This window comes from Monodelphis domestica, chromosome 7, assembly GCF_027887165.1.
Source record: "Monodelphis domestica isolate mMonDom1 chromosome 7, mMonDom1.pri, whole genome shotgun sequence".
Classification (NCBI taxonomy): Eukaryota; Metazoa; Chordata; class Mammalia; order Didelphimorphia; family Didelphidae; genus Monodelphis; species Monodelphis domestica.
The window spans coordinates 77213510-77236805 of NC_077233.1; the positions used below are offsets into that span (position 1 = coordinate 77213510).

The following is a 23296-nucleotide window of genomic DNA, read 5'->3' on the forward strand; positions in this document are numbered from 1 at the left end:
CACTTAGCAGGTATAAGACCCTTTGGGAACCAGAAATTCAGAACTATGACATGCTCAAAGTTGTAAGGGCTTTATCAGCTTGTCCTCAAATATTTCTGTTTTAGGTAATAAGGAGAATATTTGGATGCACATTGATGCAGCCTATGCAGGAAGTGCCTTCATCTGCCCTGAATTCCGGCATTTTCTGAATGGAGTTGAGGTGAGCATGTATGAGTCTTTGCCTTTAATTCGGATAAGAAAACAAAACAGCAGGTCTACAAGCATCTCATTTTCATGTAGATTTAGCTTTAAATCTTTATTTTTGTGTCCAGTTTGATTGAGTTAGGGATAGGGATTGTACCTATAATTTCATCAGTGTAGTAAGTCCCAAGTGAAATAAATTCCCTCAACCAATATAGATCGGTACCTTCTAGATGATTTACAATCTAGACCTTTTAGAGATTAAGTGGCTCTCTCAGGTTACTCAGCCAGGATGAGGCAAGCTTTGAACCACAGTCTTTTTTGGCTTTGAGGCTTGCTCTCTATTCATTATGACATGTTGCCTCATGAAGGCTGATTGGGTTCAAATCTGGCTTTGGCCATTTCCCAGATATGTGACTCTGGGAAAGTACCTTAACTCCAACTGCCCAGCCCTTACTGCAGTTCTGCCTCGGAAATGTCACCGTATTGATTCTAAGACAGCAGGTAAGGGCTTAAAAAAATTGATGAATCAAATTCAATTCAATGGCAACCCATTATGAAATGCCTACCATGTACAAGACACTGTATATGTGTTTGGAGATTCAAAAAGAAAGCCAAAATAGTCCCTCTCACCAAGGGACTCATATATACATACAAGTCCACAGGGAATCATAAAGACAGGGATGATCTTTATAGTCTAAATATTTCTTTGTACTTCCAGGACCTTGACCATCCTCCCTCCCCCCCCCCCCCACCTGTGATTGCATAATTATAGAGAATGGTTAGTAAGTACATTTCCTCAATTAGGGTATATCAGCAATATTGAGAAGTTAAGGGACTTGCTCAGGGTCACAAAGATAATATGGAACTCCAAGGCCAGTCTTTTATCTACTGCTCTATCCACTAAGGCAAGCTGTGTCTCTCCTTGAGCATAGCTACATCTTTGGTCTCCTGAATATTTTCGCTTTTTCCCTGAAGGCAGGATTTTGAACCAGCATCCAGTTCTAGCATCCCTCAGATCTATACTCTTTGGTGGGATCCCATTTTGCTACTAAAGGGCCCTCAACAAGTTGGAGTTTCACCTTTCAGAGAGCAAGGTGCACAGGCATCATGGTAGTCCTTCTGATGGACATGACAGCAAGATCCTATCTGCGGTAGACAGGGCTTAATACTCAGCAGGCAATGAGTCATGTGGAATTTGCCTCCAATATTGTGTACTGTTCTCTGCCCCCGTCTGACTAAGGAACAGGCTGCTCTGAGGGTCAGATAAGGGGGCTGCAATTTCCTGCTGCAGCCTAAGGCTCCAAGATAAGACCTTTCTCTCCTGTCAGCCAGAGGAAAATATCACTGTTCTGTAATGAAAGAAGTTTAAACAAAACAGCCACATAGGAGAGAACTAATAAAATTCCCAACAAACAAAGCCCTTTTTTTAACCTTTTGTTTCCTTTTTATCAACAAACTAAACTTACTATAATTTCCTGTCTTTAAAAAAAAAAAAGGTTTTATTGGAACCTGGTAGGAAATTAAGTAAGGGGGCAGGCTTTATCAGCAGAGGACTTAGGCACCAACTGTCTTGGAGATTTCTCACCTCTGATATTTACACTTTTCCCTTTTCCTCTGCTGCTTCCTCTGCTCTTAATATCACTTTGTATTTATATTTTTTATATTTATACTTGTTGTTATTATATTACATGTATTGTTTATCATTCATATTTATAAATGAAAGAATTTTATAATGACAGAGAATATGATCAAAGAGGGAAGAGTAGAAGACTATACATGAAATTGTGCTCTGAAATGAATGGTCTGAATTCTTTTTGTTTCCACTGTTCCCAGTATTGAGAAGCCCCCAAGAACAGACAATATGGGGGGCAGGCTCCCCAGTCCTTCTACACGATTCAGATCTTATGTATTATCCAGATAAAGAAAAATGAAATACTTTTTTGCATGTGCTAGAAATTACAGTATTTATTGGAAGCCATGCTTGAAATGTTACAATCAAAGCCCACAAGCTGGCTATGTATGCTGGTTGGGGCAATTTTTTTTTTAACTTATGAGTTCATGTTATTTCCTTTAAAAAGAGGAAGGCTGGAATCCTGAGTAAAGAGATCATAATAATAGCTCCCAATTTTTAGCTTACAGAGTACTTTCCTTACAACAACCCTATCAGGAAGATAAGATAAATACTCTAACTATGCTTACAAATGAGGAAACTCAGGTCTTAGAGAAATTAAATGACTTGCCATTGTTCATTTGTGTCTCCTGTTTCTTGACCCCGTTTTAGGTTTTCTTGGCAAAGATCCTACAGTGGTCTGCCATTTCCTTCTCCAGCTCATTTGACATATAAGGAAACTGAGGCAAAAAGGGTGAAGTGACTTGTCCATAGGCACATAGCTAGTAAGTGCCTGAGGCTGGATTTGAACTCATGAAGATGAGTCTTTCTGTCTCCAGGTGCAGCACTCCATGCACAATGGCACCACCTCGCTGCCCCACTAGCTGCCCAAAGCACACAGAGAGTAAATGGTAGAACTGGGACCTAGACCTAGATCTCTCCTGACTCCAGTTCTATGCTCTGTGTATCTGAACCCTGTGTCATTCATTCAAGCATTTACTAAAAACCTGCTCAGGACATAAAGGCAAAAAAAAAAATAGTCCTTGTCTTCAAGGAGAAAAGATTTCTTTGGAGAGACCAAGTTTCTCAAAGTCCTAAACAAAGCTCTAAGAATTTAAATAGCAGGAAACCAGCAGATCTGCATAGTTAGCACTTTCCCCCTAGGAATTCTGTAAACTAATGAATGAAATCACTAATGAATAAAAGTTCCCTTTCCCTCTCCCCAACCTAAACAAAATTATATTATTTCCAGGCTTCATTTCTAATTAATTTTCAAACCCAATAATTCTGGAATAAGAACTATCTATCTATCTATCTACCTATATACTTCAAGGAAATGTAATATCTTCAAAGTGAAGCCACAGACACTGTGAATGACTCCTCTATAATTTTATAAAAATGGCCTATAAGAATTGCTCTGACCAAAAAGTTCAGCCTCTTGAACCAATCTGGTGTTAAGAAGACCATCTGATTGTGCACTCAATTCCTTCAAAATAAATAAATTCTTTTGAAAGTCATTGAATAGTAGACAAAAGAACCCATATAAGTGATACTTATTGTGTTGGGTTTTTTTAAATGACACCATTCAGAAAGGATAAAAGTTAGGAAGGGATATATTACAACTTTGTACAACCACAATTGCACAGGGTGATAGTTGTTTGCCAAAACCAAGAATCCAAAGGTTAATAGCATGCTTTAAAACTAGTATGAGAATTATCTGAAACATGGGGTCAAAAATTTGGGACTAGATGTTATCTGAGACAATTTCACAGATGAAGAAACTGAGGTACAGAGAGTTTAAATGATTTACACAGAGTTATATGGTCAATAAGTCTTTGAAGTATGAATTCAACTCGAGTGTTCCAAACTCCAAGGCCAGCACTCTCTCTACTGTGCCATCTAACTGATATACACTATGAGTCTAAGGGATGTAAAAAATATAACATGTACATGTTATAGTTAAGATCAATTTAAGTGAACAGTTATATTTATAGAATTTATAGAATCTATATATCCAGAATTTCCTTAGAAAAAGAAAGAAATGAATTTGCTTTTTCTCTTTCAAATCACTATATTCATAACTTAGAATACTGATCTGTTGTGTTCAGTATTTTAGTGGATCCATGTGTTCATTGACATGTTTCAAAGAATTCATGAGTCCATTAAGTGTTTCAATAGAGCTATGAGTTCATTCCCTTCCATCGGTAGATATAATAATACTTCTACACTTCTATTCCTGTGTCATTCTTGTCTCATCCCAAGAGGATCTCCCATATTTGCTACAAGCCTTCTGCAAATTGACCATTGTTGATGAAATTTTTAACCCCAGAAAACTATGAAACTAAGAAAAATATAAAATGACCTTTGATCCTAGGTGATTCCCTTCCATTTCTAGTGGCAGAGTGACCGAAATGGGTGGGGGACGGAGAATGGAATGGGTGACATCATTTTTAGACTGTATGTTAACATTAAAATAACTATTGCTACACTAGCTGTCACAACTTCTTTCAATGATGGATGAATGGATTGACTACTGGAGAGGAATCTTTATTTGCTAATCATTTTAAATTGCTTTTCTCTGTCAGTTTGCAGATTCTTATAACTTCAACCCTCACAAATGGCTTTTAGTGAATTTTGACTGCTCTGCCATGTGGTAAGCTTTACAATATCTATTGAAACTTTATTATATTGATTGCACACTAAGAAACTTTTTTATCAGTAAATCAACGTGTCTTTATTAGATTTATACTACAGATCTGGACTATGCAAGTCCTGCAATGGATCCCAGAGAAATATAAGACACAATCACATCTGTGACATAGTCTCTTTTCCATGTACATAAGAATTGAAGGGATTTCAAATAAAGGAATCATCAGAGTATGGAGGATGGAACCTTTAAGACTTAACTTTTAAAAACTCATCATCACTAACAATGAAAATGATTGAATAAATAATAATCAACCCACATTTTTATAGTGCATTAAGATTTACAAATTGCTTTCTTGGCAACAATCCTGTGAGATAGGTAGCACAAATATTATTTCCATTTTACACATAGGGAAACAGAGGCAAAGGGATTTTAAATGACTTGCTTGTGGTCACAAGATCTTGCCCAAACTAGGACCTGAACACATGTCTGGACTTCAGTGTTCTTCCCAATATAACACGCTGCCTATTAAGTGACTATCTCAGTGCTTTCATTTTTTTCCTTTTCTTTTTGTTTTTACATTTTTTCTTTAAAAAAAAAGGAATTTTTTTTAACTTTACTGGAAATACCTTTTGAACATCAATTTTCATTTCTCCTTAATTCCCTCTAAATTAAAGACCTTTCTGAGCTGTATGACTATACGTTATACATTACATATATGAACACATATGAATTCATTCTGAATCTTAACGAGAGAACCAGGGTGAATTTGGCAGAAATGGTGAGGATTATTAAGCAGTATTCACTTGTTTGATTTTCAGTGTTTCAGAGTAGCTCCATGTTTCTAAAATCCTTTTAATTCTGCTGGAGGGAAAGGTTCTAATAGGAGTTCTCAGTTGTGTTTCCTTCTGTTCTTCTTGGGTTCTATTAAAAACTGAGTAAAATGTGTTTTATAGATGTATAGAACTTCAAATATCCTGAACTCTCTTCTCTCTTTGACTATGTTTCCTGTTGGTGGACCATCTCCATACCATATCCTCCACTAAAGTCCAACTCTGATGCCTCATTATTGTGAGCAGGTGATCCCCAAAGACTTAGAACTGAAATTCTTTTTTATTTCTGGTCAACATTTCCATTCTCTTCTGTTGCCATTAAGTGCATGCATGACTTTAAAACCCACATGAATTCAGTAGTGTGTTCTAAAAACAATAAACTTTGTACTTTGGCTGCTTTTGCCAGATCTTGAGGATTATACCCCTCCTAATGGCTATATGTTAGTTTGGTTTATTGCGGTTCCTTCTGTTTGCCAAAAGATCCCATCCATATGTCTTGTTGCTGTGAATCATTCTCATTCCAACCATACTCTGATGATTCCTTTCTTTGAAGTCGCTTCAATTCTTATGTGCATGGAAGGAGAGGCTGGTGAAATGAAAAGAATGAGATTTGGAGGAAGAGAACTTGCTTCTAAATCCCAATTAGTGAGCAAGTGACTTAATATCTCCAAATTTCCTGATCTGATCTGGGAAATAAAGAGGCTGGACTAGATGCCCAACTGGTAAATTTCCTTAGACTTTGTTTACCCTGTTATCATCTTCTTCCAGGTGACAGAGCAGAAAGAACTTCAAATGTGAAGTTAGGGACCCAGGATTTGACCCAGTGCTGATATTTATTAACTTGAGCCAAGCTCTTAACTTCTCTTAGGTCACAGCTTTCTTCTCCGTAAGAAGATAGGACCAAACTAGCTCACCTCTTAGGTTCCTCCTGGCTCAACATTCTCATTATCCCCTATTACTAAGACAAGGGACCATTTTGACTTTTATAACTTTGTCACCAAAGGCTTTCACTTACAGCCTCTCATTTGACCCTCACCCCAACCTTTTGTTGGTAGGTAGTAGCAGTGGCTCTCTTATTCCCATGTTAAAGATAAATAATCCAAAGCTCAAAGGGGTTAAAATAATGTGCCCAAAGTCACCCCAGTTGGCAAGAAGAGGTATCCCCTCAGCTGTAGATTCAACAAATGCTTATTGAAGCAATGAGTGGCAGACTAAATCAGTTTAACATGTCTTAATTACCTTGCCTCATTTTTACTCACTACATAGCAGCTCTGGGAGAATCTTGCTGCTGACCATTTTTGGTATGATTTCAGTCCAACAAAATTATCTTGTGATGACCTGATTATATCTGGGGACTTCATGGTTGGTTGATTTGTTTTTAAAAAGTTAAAAAAATTAGAGCCCTTACTTTCTATTCTTGTAACACTCTAAAACAGAAGGGTGGAAGCTTGGCAAATGGGGGTCAAGTGATATGCCCATGGTCACATACAGGTAGGAAGTATCTGAGGCCAGATTTGAACCCAGGTTCATCCCAACTCCAGGCCTGATGCTTTATCCACTAAGCCACCTAGGTGACTTTATTTTTTTTTAATCTATGTTTTTCTAAACATCCAGGGAAATAGGAAGAATTAGGTGTTATGCTTTTAGTCTGCTATGTGGATGATCATCAAATATTAGTTTTAATGAAATAGTATTTACTAGCATTTATGTAGCACTTAAAGATTTCCAAAATGCTTTACACAACATTTCACTTCACTCTCATGACAACCCTGTGAGATAGGTGCTATTGTTACCCCCATTTTACTGATGAAGAAAATGAGGCTGATTCAAAAGGTTAGTTGGCTTCCTTGGCTTGGGTCACATGGCAAGTCAATGTCGGAGACAGTATTTGAGCTTAGCTCTGAGAAAGTCTTCATATTCAGATGTTTTTGCTTGTAAATTCAGCCCCTTTGCCCATTGGGTCTCCTCACTGTCTCTAATACTCAAATAAAGGAAGGACCAATGATATAGTCATAGAAAACTTCTGGTATGGGCAGATGACCTTCCTCCATCATAACACACCACAATTCTTTTTTTTTTTTTTTGAGCCTTACATGCTGCCTTAGAATCAATACTGTATATTGGCACCAAGGCAAAAGAGTGGTAAGGGCTAGGCAATGGGAGTTAAGTGACTTGTCCAGGGTCACAAAGCTAGGATGTGTCTGAGGTGACATTTGCACTCAAGTCTCCTTGATTGCTGACTCAATGCTCTATCTATTGGACTTGGCTGTCTCCTGTGTTTAAAAAGATGCCTCCAGTCCCCACTCCACAGACACCCAAGAGTGAATTATTTGTTGTTTAATTTCAGACTTGACTATTATTACAAATGGGAAATTAAAGGAAAGAAAATTGTTTACTGAACTCAGTGGCATTTCACGTGTGTGCATTCTTTGCAATGAAAACTATCTTTGTATTTCATAATGAAATTTTACCAGTGGTTAGTCCATAATGTAAAGTAAACATTTTGGTTATTTTCATTAAATACTGAAATAGACAAGGCAACTGGAATTTCTAAAAACTGACTTTGAACAACCGCAGTCAGTACTTTGTCTAATGATTTCATTATTCTGCTCATAAACTTTTTGCTGTGCATTTGTTGCTAAGAATCCTTTGTATGCAAATTTAAACCATTCTTGCTAGCTCTTAATGGTCTATTACTATGGGATTAGTTTTTAAAGAAGTCCCATATCCTCAGCATGTCAATCCACTTTTTTTTTGTCTACTTAGAAAGGTATTAAAAAAAACCTACTCCCCCCCCCCCATTATTTCTCGGATATAGCATGTGATTACTTACTAGCCAAAGAACAGCAAGGATTTCAGCCACTTACAAGAGGTCACAGCAGTTCTAACATCCTTAAAAGTGAACGTGGTTCTGGAAACTGATATGAAAATAAAAGGCAAGGCAGTGGCTATGCCTATTCTGCTAGAGTTCACCTTTGGGATTTCTTGATTCTTTTGTTCATTAATATCATAGTTTCTTGTCCTTTGGTGTTACACATTTTAGGGGGCTTATGCAAATGTGATCTCCTATGATCCTATGATGAGGGGAATTGAGGCCCATATTTCCTATTACAAGAAGAAAAAATGAGACTCTTGGAAGTTAAGTAACTGGCCCAAGGTCACACATCCCCATCATCATCATCTTCATCTTTGTTATAGCTAATCATCAGTATTTGGTTGTTTAAGATTTGCAAAGCACTCCTGTGAGACTCATCACAAATCTGTAAGGTGGGTAAGTACCAGAGGTATTATCATTCTCTTGTTTGCAAATGAGGAAACTGAGGATCAGAAAGTGATTTGTGCATGATCTTTCAACTACTAAGTGCTAGTGATGAGAATGAAACCTTCCTGATCCCAAATACTTTACTCCACCCATTATACTAAACCATCTTTCTGGTGCTCTCTTTTCTGAACTGGATCTGCTTTGCTCATTGCTCTTCATAGTATAAAATTTGGAAGAGCCATAGGAATTGAGTCTAAACACTTTAGGGTGTGGGTGGCAAAACTGAAGCTCAGTGAGTGTGAATCAATTGCCCAACATCAAACAGCTAGTAAGTGGCAGGGCTGGGGTTTGACTCTAAGACCTCTGACTCCAAATTCAGTTCCTTTAAGGATTTTTCATATATCTTGGGATTATTCGAATCATTCTTTTTTGAACACACATTGATTTGTCAGAGCTCCAATATGTGGTATTGCATCCCCTGAAGAAGTTTTATCTCAGCAATACAGAATGACAAAATGTGCAAAACAGTAATGACATTATATAAATTCACAGAGAGAATTTAAGGAGATTAGCCTTCAAATAGAGGGATAATAACAGTTCCCATTTCTGTGGCACTTTATTTTTCCCCTTTTTAAAATTTTTATTTTTTTGTCTCAATTCTATGAAAACAGCATTTCTGAAAGTTTGAGCCAAATTCCCCTCCTCTCTCCCTTTATCCTCCCCAAGACAGCAAACAATATAATACCATTTTACATGTACAATCATGTAAAATGTTTTTCATAATGGTCATTTTGTGAAAAAGAACTGGAACAAACAAAAAAGAAAGTGATATATGATACTTCCAGTTTGCATTCAGACTATCAGTTCTTTCACTGGAGGTGGATGTCATTTTTCAGTGTGAGTTCTGGGGGGGGGGACCATCTTGGATCACTGTACTGCTAAGAATAGTAAAGCCATTCACAATTGTTCATCATATAATGTTGCTGTTACTGTGTATAATGTTCTGGTTCTGCTCACTTCAGTCTGCATCAGTTTATGTAGATCTTTCCACGTTGGGGGGAAATCATCCTTCTCATCATTTCTTTTTTTTTCTTTTTTCTTTCTTTTTTTTTTTTAAACCCTTACCTTCTGTTTTGGAGTCAATACTGTGTATTGGCCCCAAGGCAGAAGAGTGGTAAGGGCTAGGCGATGGGGGTCAAGTGACTTGCCCAGGGTCACACAGCTAGGAAGTGACTGAGGCCAGATTTGAACCTAGGACCTCCTGTCTCTAGGGCTAGCTCTCAATCCACTGAGCTACCCAGCTGCCCCCTCATCATTTCTTATAGCACAATAGTATTCCATTACAAACATGTATCACAACTAGTTCAGTTATTCCATAATTGATGGACATCCCCTCAATTTTCAATTCTTTGCTGGCACAAAAAGAGCTGATATGAATATTTTCACGCAAATAGATTCTTTCCCTCTATCTCTGATCTATTTAGGATACAATACTAGCAGTAATATTGCTAGATCAAAGTGTATGCACAGTTTTAAAACCCTTTGGCCATTATTACAAATCTCTCTCTAGAATGATTAGATCAATTTACAACTCTACCAACAGTGCATTAGTATCCCAATTTTCCCACACCCTTTCCAACATTTATTATTTTCTTTTTCTGTCTTATTAGTCAACTAATAGGTGTAAGGTAGTATTTCAGAATTTTTAATTTGCATTTCTTTAATCCAGTGATTGAGAGCATTTTTTCATATGTCTATAGAAAGCCTTGATTTCATGATCTGAAAACTCCCAGATTTAAATCATTTATCAATTGGGGAATGGCTTTTTTCTTTTTTTTTTCCTTCAAAGTTCTTTTGTCTTTATTGTTATCATTGTATGACTTCTCTCCTAGTTTTATTCACTTAATTCCATATCACTTCATGTAAGTCATTCCAGATTTCTCTGACATCATCTCCTTCAAATTTATTAAAGTAAAATAGTATTCTGTCACACTTATATACAATAATTTGTTCAGCAGTTCCCCCTTTGGTGGTCATAGCCTTAGAATTTCATTCTTTGTTGCCTCAAAAGGCACCATATATATTTTTGTACATCTTTATAGTTTGTTTTGCTGATAACCAAGTCTTCTCCCCCTCTACTCCTCTTTTCGTCTTTCTCTTCTTTCTCTTCTATTTGAATGGCTTATATTCTTATAAATTTGACTCCATTCTCCATACATATATATTTGAGAAATGAAGTTTTTATCAGAGAAACTTGATGTAAAAAAATTCCCAGGGATTTCTATGGAACTTTAAAGTTTACAAATCACATGCATTATATACATCATCATCTTTGATCTTCACAGCACCCCTGGGAGGTAGATGCTATTAATTTTCCTATTTTACAGAAGTGGGAACTGAAACTGATAAGGGTTAAGGAACTTGTGCAGGCTCTTAGAGCTAGAAAGCAGTCTTCAAGGCAGTGTTTGGAATCTGGCCCTTCTGACTCCAAGGACTGAACTGATGGTTCTTTATCATGAATAACCTCACATCAGTGGATATAAATCACCCTAGAATATATCTTTTTGTGTCCTGTTCCTTTACTCATTATTCCACTCACTTTCCCCTCTTCTTCCTCTACATCCAAGGTAGAATTATGTCTAGTGAATTTAATTGACTAACTTTACAACTGTGTACCTGAAAGAATGTGAGATTTAGAGATAGCTAGTAGATAGAATGCTGAACCAGAAATAAGGAAGATCTGCATTTAAATCCAACCTCAGATGCTTACTAGTTGTGTAAACCTGGGTAAGTCCCTTAACTTCTGCTTGCCTAAGCTTCCACAGTTTTAAGATGGGGATAATTATTGTACCTATCTAGCAGGGTTATTGTGAGGTTCAAATGAGATCCTTGTCAAGGACTCCGAGAATACAGGTTTTAGTCCCAGGATGGTCATTTATCAGCTGTGCAATCTTGGATGTGTCACTTGGCAATAATAATAGACATTTACTTTAAGGTTTGCAATGCATTTTGTGTACATTAGGTTGCCAGTGTAGGGAGCTAGGTGGCACAGTGGGTCAGAGCTTTGAAGTTGGAGACAGGAAGATATAAAATCAAATTTCCTTTGAGACAATTCATAGCTGTGTGACCCTGAGTAAGTAATTTTGCCTGTCCTAACTTTGGTTTCCTCATTTGTATAATGGAGATAATGTAGCCTCTACCTCATAGGATTATTGTGAGAAGAAAATGCAATGACATTTTAAAAGTGCTTTGCGAACCGTAAAGTACTACATAAACTACATACTTAGCTACATAGTTAAAAAGTGTTATAGCTATTCATCTGAGCCTTACAACACCCTTCTGAGTAAGGGAGTAGATGTTATCCCTATTATTTAAGTGAGTAAACTGAGGCTCAGAAAATTTTCGTGCCTTATCCAAGCTCACAAAGCATGTAGGTATCAGAGTGTTCTAGGTCATCTTGATCCCAAGTTAGTATTCTAATCCCTTCATCATGATCCCTCCTACTTTAACTCTCTGAGTCTATTTCTAATCTGTACAATGAGGGAATTGGACTAGATGAGCTCTGAACTCCTTTCTTGGGATTCCTACTCTATAATCCTGATTCCTTAATGAATCCAAGACATTCTTGGATTCTTAGTCAGCTATGTATCTCCCCAAACCTACTGCAATCACATGTAGTGGACACTAAATAAATGTTTATTGAATGAATGAATTTCTGTGTCTCAGGTAGCTTTGTTCATTTCCATCATCACAGAAAGCACTCCTAACTGGGTCAGCTATTAGAATGTGTGCCCTTGTTCACATATGAGACTGAGATAGCATTGGTATATCAACTGAAATCAGTCACCACAATTGGGGAAAAAAAAGCTCCAAATGCCTTCCCTACAAACAGTGGGGCAGTCAGGAGTATCATTTTCATATATGAAGGGCGGTATTGTGTGAGTGTATCTTCCATTAGTTTTAATGGAATTTTCTCATACAATTCAAGCAGAGAATATAATCCAGAAAGTTTATTATTGTTGATTGACACCGTCTCTTTTTTTTTCTTTCTCAAGAAAGAAAAAAACACTCAAGTATTGGCTTTTTGAAAATAAATCCAGTTACCTTATTCTCTCATTTCCTCATTGGTAGTCAGTATTCTTGAAGATTTATTTCATGCTTACTGGGCTTTATCTTTCAGTGACTATTACATTACATTTGTTTTCAAAGCTAAGGCTACTGTCAGATTGAAATTTAGTCTCCAGCATGTCCCTAGGAAACTTCCACCACAATATTGCTGTTGGGCCATGTCCACACACCAAAGGAGAGACAATTTTCCAATTTCTTATTGTGTTTTATTTTAACTTTTGCTCTGCAATTATCACATTTGAATTTGTATAAGGGCATTGAATAGAGAGCATCCCTTAGAAAACAGAAAGACCTGGATTTAAGTCCCACTTCACATGCACACACAAATGCACACACGCATGTACACGCACATACATGCACACACGCTGGATGATTTGGGGGCAAGTCACTTAACCTTTTAGTGCTATAGGCAGCTCACTAAGACCTTTAAGTTGTAGACAAGGTGCCAACCTACATTGATAAAGAGAGTTTTCTTACCTGGGGAGTTCTTGAAACAAATGAAATTATAATTTGTGGTACAGATCTTTGTGTACTTGTACCCTTTTCCTATTCAACCCCAAAATGGTTGAAGGCAGAGACTTTGTTTTTCATCTTTCTACCTTCAACTTGTTTAGCCCAGTACTTTGTATGTAAGGTGGTTGAATTGGATTGAATTGTATAATTCAAGTCCCTTTATCCATCTCCCTCAGAATTTAAAAAAAATTTTTAATTTAATTTTTTTATTTTTTATTTTAAATTTTTAAATTTTAATTTAAAAAAATTTTAAATTCTTTTTAAGGTTTTAGTCTTAAATTATCATTATGCTAGCTCTCTTGGCCTCTAATAATATTCCAGATTTGTCTGTATAATGGGAACTGGTATATCCAGAGCATCTCTGTTGGTCTTACTTTTGGTGAAGGTTATTTGCCCCCCACATCATCAGGGAAAAGGACAGACTCTGTAATGGGACTGAGGCATCTATGGATTAGACTATAGGGGAGGATATTCTAGGTTTTATGACTGTTACTCTCAGTAGATATCTATAAATCCAATATTAAGAACTCCTCATCCAATCAGTCCATGTTATTTACTATCTTTGAGGATCAAGTTCCATTTGGAAGACATTTTCTCTTGCTTTTTTGAAAAGCAATTTTCATTAAAATCTTTTGCCTTTGCATCAACTAAATCCCCCCACCGAAACCCTATTTTCCCAATCTCAGAAAGCCATCCATCTCTTATAACAAAGAATTTTTGAAAAGCTTTATGTCTTTTCCTTGTCTTTTAAACAGACACACATTTTAAAAACATAAATGAGTGAAATTAATGTAAGACAAATAAATGTGCAGGGATTTTCTGAAGCCTATAATGATAACATGACTTTAAACTATTTAAAGCATTTTCTTATCTTTCTTATTCTTTGACCTGACAATAGTGTGATTAATTAATAATATATGGATTTGTCTAAAAACAGGGTGAAAAAAAGAGCAGACTTGATAGGTGCCTTTAAGCTGGATCCTCTTTACCTACAGCACCATAACCAAGAATCTGGTAAGCAGATTTCCTTCAATATTATTGTTACTTTTGTTATTTAAGCTGATCTTAACTCAATGGTAAATCCAAAGTTACATGTCCCAAACTTATGCTATCACAGCAGATATTCATACTCAGCAAAGAATCTGTAAAATGTGGGAGCTGGACTAGACAAGCTCTGAGCTCTTTTCTTAGGAGTCCAAAGTCCAAAGTCCAACCCCAGTTTAGCTCAGTGTTTCCATAATTGTAACTAAAGTAAGCTATAAGAGCTCTATCCAGTAGCAGGAGCACATAATTAAAATAGGAAGCTACAAGATGACTCCCTTCTGAAACAAAAGTGTTTCCGCAGCAAAAGATTGATAGTTTGGGGGAATCTTTACCCACAGAGGTCTCAATGCCTGTAACTAAATTTGTCTTTTCAAAAAAAGTTGATATGTAAGTTGTTGTTTTTCTTTAGGCTGCTTATTTTGGGCATATTTCGTGAAGCTTGCCCTAGGTGCAAACGTCCCAGTTGGTTCTGGGTACCAAATGTTATCTGAAATAATTTGGATCCTCATCAGTAAGGATAGTTACAGAGGTTAGAGCTAGGACAGGAACTTTATGGTCAAGCCATGCAACCATCATTCAGATGTACGAGTTTATTACATATTCCCAGTATTGAGAGGGATTTACTTTGACCTGTCTAGATAGAATAAATAAGATAAATACGATTATAATCTGATGTGTTGGCAGTTGCTTCTGTCAAATGATGAATTTTTCATTTGAACATTATCAAGAAAAAAATCATACCTGCCTGATGGGTTTTAAAGTGCTTGTGGAAAGTTCTTTGGGAATAAAATAAATTGTCAAAAATAAAGGCACTCTTCATTCCATGGAGTACATTAACTTTTCCAGGGCTGGAAAAGTTGATAACCTACATTGAGCACAAGATTATGGGATAATGTGTGATTTTGCTTAAAAAATAATTCAAGTGGCAAGCTTATTTGAAGTGTCCCTTTCTGTTCTCTTTCTCATCCCTTATTAGACCATCACTAATGTGTAGCTGCCACAAATTGGGATTTCCCAGACTCTATAACAAGAGCAGCATATGACTCATAGTCAAGTTGTTGGGAATTTTTAACTTCTGGCACTTTAGGACAACTTAGATAATGCACCATGAAAATATTTCTAAAGTGCACAACAGAAACCCAACAAAGAAGAGGTTTGTGTGTTGTTGTTTTCCCCCCTCATTTTAAACATATAGACAATATGCTTTTATTTCATGATTTTTGTAGAACCATGTTATAACACTTGATTGGAAATGTAGAGACTGCCAATGGCAACCACAGTGAGATTAATCAGAGAACACAAGGCTTCCAGTGTGTAAAAGACCTACCCTATCCCTGAATCCATTATGTTGCAAGCAATTTAGCTTTTATGGAACTGTATTCCATCTCTAATTGGATGGTCTATAAACATTTCGAACTCTACATGACCAAGGCCTAATTCATTATCGCTCCTCTCCACTTCACAACCAATCCCTCTTCCAAACTTAGCTATTTTTGTTCAAAATCATCCCTCCACCCATTAAGACTTTACCACCTCTGGGCACTTCTTTCTCCCACATCCCTTACATTTAGTGGACAAATTAATTTCAAATATACCTTCATAGTACCTCTTATAGACTTTCTTTTCTCCTTCCCCTCCTCTCCCCCCCCCCCCCCCCCCCCCGCTCCATATAGTCAGAATCCTGGTTCAAGTATTTATCACATCTCACTTGGTCTATAAAAACAGGTTCTCATTGGAAATCTTGGCTTCTCTTCTCTCTCCTCTCTAATCCACCCTTCATACAGCTGTCTAAACAATCTTCATAAAGTGTCATTTTATCATGCCACCACTTCTTTACTCATAAATCCTCAGAAGCTCCAGCATAAAATATAAAATTTTCAAGTTGGCATTGAAGGAAGAAAAGAAATCAAGTACTTAAATGCCTACTATGTGTCAGGCATTGCCCTTAGCACTTTACAAATATTATCACAACAGTGAGAGCCAGGTGTCTTGATTATTCCCTTTTTCTCATTGGGGAAACTGAGGTAGATAGAGGTTAAGTGAATTGCTCAAGGACACACAGTTCATAAGTGTCTAAAACTGGATTTGAAATCAGGTGTTCTTGACTCCTAGCCCAGCAATCTGTCCATTGTTCTACCTAGTTGCCTTTGGGTTTTTACAATCTGGCTCCAGTATCCTTTTATGGATTTACTGTACATTATACCTCTTCAGTCAAATCGATCTATTTGCTCTTTCTTTCCCAAACCCAGTACATTGTTTCCTCCCTCTATGTCTTTGCCTAGGTTGTCCAACATGCCCAGAATGTATTTTTTCCTCAGTCATCTCATAGAACCCTTAGTTTTCTTCAAGGATCAGCTTATGTAACATCTCCAAAAAGGTTTCTTGATCCCTTTAGTAGTTAAAGCTCTTCCATTCTTCTACAGATTATCATGTATTTACTTTTCTTTTGAAAGATTCTAAAAAGAAACTAGCTTCTTGAAAATATTTTCATCTCAGGCATATATGTCCTTTTTGGGGGGTTTAAGGGAGGGAAAGTTATAGGAATAAGAGTAAGGTCATGGTTTGCTGAAGGACACAGAAAGAGAGACTTCCTCCCTCCTACCCCCAAATTTCTTGGAACTCCTCTCTGGAATTTAAAATAAACCACAGAGCTTTTATTGATTATATAATATTATAGCTCCTCAAAAGCAGGGAAAAGACTAGATAAATCCTGATTGTCCTGAACTCCTCCTCACATAAAAAAAAAAGATTTAGCTGAAGGTCTAGCTTGGAGGAAGAAATTGGAGAAAAAATGGCTTTATCCTAGGGATGTGTTGGTAAATATTCAATAAACAGTAATCCTTCCCCCCGCCCAAATGAGCCCATGACCTGTTTTAAGTTTAATTTGCACTAATATTTTCTCTACCACTTTCTTAAGTCTAGAAAGTTAATAAAACAATAAATCAAACCCTCATTTGTAGTTTTGCAAGATGTAAATATTCATCCAGAAAATTTAACAATCAGCTTTTGTGAGCTGGTACAGTGGGCACCTTCCCATGACTGCTCTGATCAAGCCAGGGTGAAGACTCAATAACTCCTACCATTAATCATTTTTGATATACAAATGAAACCTAGCAGGCTAACAATATTGGGACAACCAGCTCCTTTAGCATTCAGGCAGAATTATGAAAAGTCAGAACCCGATATTGTTTATTGACATTTCTGTTCAGAAAGGGGAAGGATAATTTTCCTAGGTAAGAGAACAATTTGTGCCACATTTTAGACAGTCACTGGAAGCATCTTATAATAGAAAAATAAAAATTAATCTCATGCTAAGTGATATCTAAGAATGACTAAAAATCCATTTTTATTTCTACTGCCATCCACATTAGAACATTACTAATTAATAACAATTATCGTATACATTTATCAAGTGTGCCAAGTATTATATAGGCATGGTATATGCTGAATTAGTTAAGTAGCCAACAATTTAAATCTCAAGCTCCTTTTCTTTCTCATTATCTGTGTTTCCTTTCTAGCTTAAGTCCCATTACTCAGTAATTTAAAAGGCTTCACTGATCAGATAAAATGATTTCTGCTCATTTATTTTTAACTAAAAGGCCTTTTCTTCAAAAGAGAAAATAGAGATTATTTGTTATGGGCCTCCTTAATGCCTTTACAACTGAGCAACTCTATGGTCCTGCCAGCAGCCAAGAATATCAGCCAGACCCTTTAGCAGAGGTTTAAAGCCCTAACTCATCCTTGTAAATAGGATATTTGTGCCCTGCTTAGTCCCTGGTTGAATATAGATATGGGCATATAGCTAATAATCACTCTGATAAGAAATAATGTGGATCCCATCATGCTTCACCAGTTGTCTGTTATCTTTGAGTCATTAAAATACATTAGTCCATTAGAGGATCATGAAATGATATGCCCATCACCAATTGCCTCATGGTTTACTGTCTGTGTTCAGCAGGAACCAAGGCAAAAAATACTGGGATGCTAAAACATTTCTTCTCATCTGGCATCAATTGGAAGTTCAAACTCAATGGCTCCTTTGGCCACTAAGGTGGACAGTAGATAGTGAATTCCCAGTCTGGTGTAGTGGAAAGGTAATGCAGTAGAAAGAGGTCTGACCCTGGGAGAGAGAATTCAATTCAATTAATATTTACTAAGCCTCTGACTTTGGGGTAGGACATGTAAGGCTTAGATAAAACATGAGGTCCCTCCCTGCCTTCATTGACCTTTTCACTACTCTGCAATCCAAGTTTTAAGACCTGGGTTCAAGACCTTTCTCTTCTACTTCGAAGCCAAGTAAATTGTTCCACTGGGTTTGACTCTTGGTAAAAATCCATCTAGGGTAAAGATATTGGAGTGGTTCACCATTTCTTTTTTTGTTCAGATTTTTTTAAAAAAAACTGAGCATTAAATGACTTGTCCAGAATCATCCAGTTAGTTTCTGAGGCTAGATTTGAACATGGGCAGATGAGTCTTCTTGGTTCTAGGCTCTGCACTCCATCCATTGTGCCATCTAGCTACCCTATGCCATTTAGGGTAAATCAGCTAATCTCTTAGTCTCAAGTAATCTATCTATAAAAGTGGAATAATAGTACTTGCTCTACCAATCTCATAGGGCTGTTTTGAAGACTCAGAGAAATAGACACCTACATAGCATAGTGGAGAGAGACTATCTGACTGAAAGTCAAGAAGGCATGAGTTTGAATTTTGCCTGAAATACTAGCTATGTGACCATAAACAAGTCATTTAATTTCTCAGAACCCCAGTTCCTTTGTCTACAAAATGGGGGAAATGACAGCATGTATCTCACAGAGTTGATTTGAGGATCAAATGTGTACTTTACAAATGTTGCTTTACAAACTTTAAAGTATTAAATAAATGTTAATTATTTCTTATCTATTTTTAAGTTCTATAATTTGCTTTCTAGGTTGTGTCATATAAATATAAGTTTTTATGTTAATAATTCACTCCACATTGCTAGGCACTTAGAAAAACAGTAATAATGAGAAAGAAAAACAACTATCTTAGTACTTTTACTCTAGGAATGCTCTGATTTGGGGAGTGCAAGGTAAAAATGGAATGTAAATCGATGGCCAGAAGTATCCTTAATTTATACTGCAAATGTGAATACAGTAAAAACCTTTAAAAATCCTCTTGATAATGTATTTCATTGTGGCCGTAGAGTGCATTTTTAATAAAAGAAGAGAAATTTGAAGGCTTAGATTTAAATTCCTCAAATCAGCTACATCAGTATAAGGTTGAGAAGACATAGACAATAGCTCATGTGAAAAAAAAAATGGATTCTAGTGTATTGAAAGGCCCTTGAGTGTCGGCCGTTAGACATAGAAGCCAAAAAAACTAACGAGAATTTGGCTGCCTTTAAAAGAACTACAGTGTCCAGAGGAGAGAGATGATGGAGCCCTTGTATCCTACCTGTTTGTATCCCAATCTGGGGTATTGTGTTCATTTGGAAGTGCTGCCTTTAGGAACAGACAAGCTGGACTGGATTCAGAACATGAGCAGGATGAGGAGAGGAGCTGAAGCGATGCAATATGAGCTTGGATCTGGGCTCTTTAGCCTGCAGAGGATGAGCCTTAGCAGGGAGATGATGTCTTTCTTCACTTATTTGAAGGACTGTCCAGAGGAAGAAGGATGGCTTTGCTTTCCCTAGTTTCTGAGGACAGAATTAGGATTAATGGGAGGAAGGTGAAGGGAGGTCAATTTTGACTCAACGTGAGGGAAACCTTTTAACAAGGAGAGATTTCTCAAAGTGGAATGGGTTACTTTGGGCCACTGGAGTTCATCTACCAGAGTCTGGATGACCATTTGCCCGGGACATATTGTAGAGGGAAGGAACACTTCAGGATGAGTTGGAATAGATGGCTTCTGCAGTTTGTTCTAGCTCTCGGAGTCTACAATTCTGTGATTCTAAAAACTAGGTCAGTATAGTCAATCTAAAGAATTCTGGAAAGAGTTGATAAAGGATCAAATGGAAACTTTATATATTATATATGTGTGTATATAAAAGTATTGTATATGTATGTGATATAATGCATAATATAATGATATAATGTATATATAAAGTGCTTGGTAAACCTTGAAGCACTCTATAAATAATATTAATTATTATTAACCAGCTAGATAATTGTGAGATAGATAGTGCAGGAAAGAAGGAAATAAACAAATAAAGAAGGAAATTTTTTAAAAGGAAAAAAAGCACCGTGCCAAATGCTTTGCAAATATTATCTCATTTGATAGTCACTAAAACCCTTGGAGTAGGTACTATTATCATTTTCATTTTACAGCTGAGGAAACTGAGGCAAGTAGAGTTTTAGTGACTTGCCCAGAGTAACCGAGCTGGCAAGTAAGGCCAAATTCATACTTGGGTTTTCCTGACTCTAGACCCAGTAGCAGAATAATAGCTTAAAACTTGTCCTTTTCTGAACTTACTATATCCTCCCATATCTTAAACAACAAGAAGAACCTTTACTTTATGTCTTAGAAGCAATACTATCTATTGATTCCAAGGCAGAATACAGATAGGGGCTAGGCACTGGGGGTTAAATGACTTGTCTAGGGTCACACAATTAGGAAGTGTCTGAGGTCACATTTGAACTCAGGACCTCCCATTTCTAGGTTTGATGCTCAAATCACTGAGCCACCTAGCTCCCCCCACCCCCATATCTTTTTTCATAATCAAAAACTACATAGTGCCATCTTGGCAAAGATGAACATAACATTGTTTGGGTTAGGACTCAATTTTCTATTTTTTAAAATTTCTTTTATTACTATGAACTTGATGAACATTAACAATCATGGACATTTTCACAAAGAACAGGAAAAAGGAGCAAATGTGAAATTCTGAACCTCCATTACGTACAGCTTTTAAAATAAATGTATTTAAAATTTAACATGGTAGTTCCAACACCGCTTTGTATGTCTGGTTCCCATTCTGCATGTTCTTATGTTCTTTTGTTTTTTAAATAATTCATCAGTGTTCTTTTCTTTCTTTTTTTTTGATATGATTAATATTAACCCCACTTCTTTTTGTTACCATTTTTATTATATATAACATAAAATACATATGCTTTGTTATAAATACATAATAAATTATAATAAATATACTTATTCAAGAGAAATAAATTCTCACATTAGCCATGTCCAAAAATCTATTTTATTCTTTTTTTCCTCACCCTTCCACCTCCTCTCTCTTCCCAAGAAGGCAAGTAATATAATATAGGTTGCACATACATTTCCTTGTTTGTCATGTTGTGAAAGAAGACATATATTGCTTATACTAGACAAATATTCATGAAGGAAATAAATCAAAGAATAATATGTTTAAATCTTCATTCATATTCCTTTTATAAAGTGGATATCCTTTTTCATCACGAGCCCCTTAGAGTTGTCCTGGATCCTTACCTTGTTGAAAATACATTGATAATCATATGTTATCACTGATACTGTGTACATCATCCTTCTAGTTCTGCTTACTTCACTTTGTATCCCCTTATATGTCTTCAAGGTTTTTTTGTGATCATCTTGTTTCTCATTTTTTATGGCACAAGAGTATTCCATTATAATCATATGCCACAACTTGCTCATCCATTCTCCAGTTGATGAATATTCCTTCAGTTTCCAGTTTTTGCCACCACAAAAAGAGCTGATAGAAATATTTTAGAACATATAGTTTCTTTTATTTTTTCCTTGATCATCTTAGGAAATAAACCCATTAATGGTATTACTGAGTTAAAAGGGATAAACATTTTTATAATCCCAAGTCCAGATAGTGCTCCAAAATGGATGGATCAGTTCACAGTCCCAACAATTAAAATGTATTAGAGTCTCTGTTTTTTCACCTCCCCTCCAACATTGTCACTTTGCCCTTTTATCATGTTAGCCAATCATTCTTCCTGAAATGTTCACCATTAGTATATTGGGCTTATGTCTTTAGGGATAATTTTCTAATAATTCCAAGATTCTTCTCCTGAGTTTTGTCACTAGCTCAGGATTCATCTGATAAGTATTGTTTTAAATATTTTTTCCTAAATCTATTCCTTCAGATTTATCTATTCTGAAGTTCATTTACTAATATTCTGGCTACTCAGCCTAGTAAGATATTTTTTATTTTTTATTCTTGCTAACTTAACATCTCACCATCAATAGTTATATGGAGAATAGTGGAGAATAGAAGGGAAGAAAATAACACAGTCCCCACCCTTCAAAGAGTTTGTTTTCTTGGAATACTTTGTGCTCAGACCTTGGAACTGAGGGGAAGGGCAAGAGAATAAAAGAATAAGACAGTCTCCATTCTCAAAACTTTATAGTTTGGTTGAGTTGAGAAAATAAGGTACTTCGGAACAATACAAGAAAGCACATACTAATGGGCACATTTAAGCATCCATAATGTCACTTGGGATGGGCATATCTTTTCTACCATTGCAAATCACAGCCTTTACAGGATGGATTTTTTTTTTTTTTATGAAATCTAAAAAAAATTTACCTAGAGTTCAACACATTGAAGATGAACTGAATATATGAAATAAAGTGCTAACTATTTTGGCGATCATGGAATGGGGATATCAATATTAATCAAAATAGTTAAGGCAAATTTGGAATATTGGTGATAATGAGGGTAAAAGTTATAGAAATAATCTGAAATCTTCCTAATTAACAACTACAATATTATTTTCTATATATCCTAGACTAGCATTGCTACAACAATTAAACTAATCATTTCTTTTTGTTTCACCTACCAAGATGATGGTGGTGGTAGGTCAGATTCCTCCCACTGGTACATCATAAGAAATTCTAGTGGTTCAGAGGGGGAATAGGAGTACTAGAAGAAAGTCATGCTTCTATATTATATCAAATGGTTAGACTTGTGGTTTGAAAGAATCCATACAAATCTTATCTGTCCTTTTACACCCAACTCAAATTCCACCTTCATAATGAATGGACATGTTACCAAATATTCTAATTACTAATGATTTCCCTCTTTTCATTTCCTACATACTGCTTGAATTATGCATTTTGGCATTATATTTATATACATTAATACAGGGTGTCTCAAAAGT

The 23296-nt window shown here is 36.3% G+C and overlaps 1 protein-coding gene across 2 annotated transcripts in view; it reads left to right on the plus strand.

Moving 5' to 3' along the window:
* DDC (dopa decarboxylase) overlaps positions 1 to 23296 on the plus strand; it is a 116948-nt gene that overhangs the window by 71438 nt on the left and 22214 nt on the right. For both annotated transcript variants that reach the window (XM_056804840.1, XM_007500403.3), the window contains exons 8-10: positions 105 to 199; positions 4378 to 4445; positions 14113 to 14189. In XM_056804840.1, coding sequence (XP_056660818.1) covers positions 105 to 199; positions 4378 to 4445; positions 14113 to 14189 — 240 coding nt within the window. The remainder of the gene's footprint in view (positions 1 to 104; positions 200 to 4377; positions 4446 to 14112; positions 14190 to 23296) is intronic.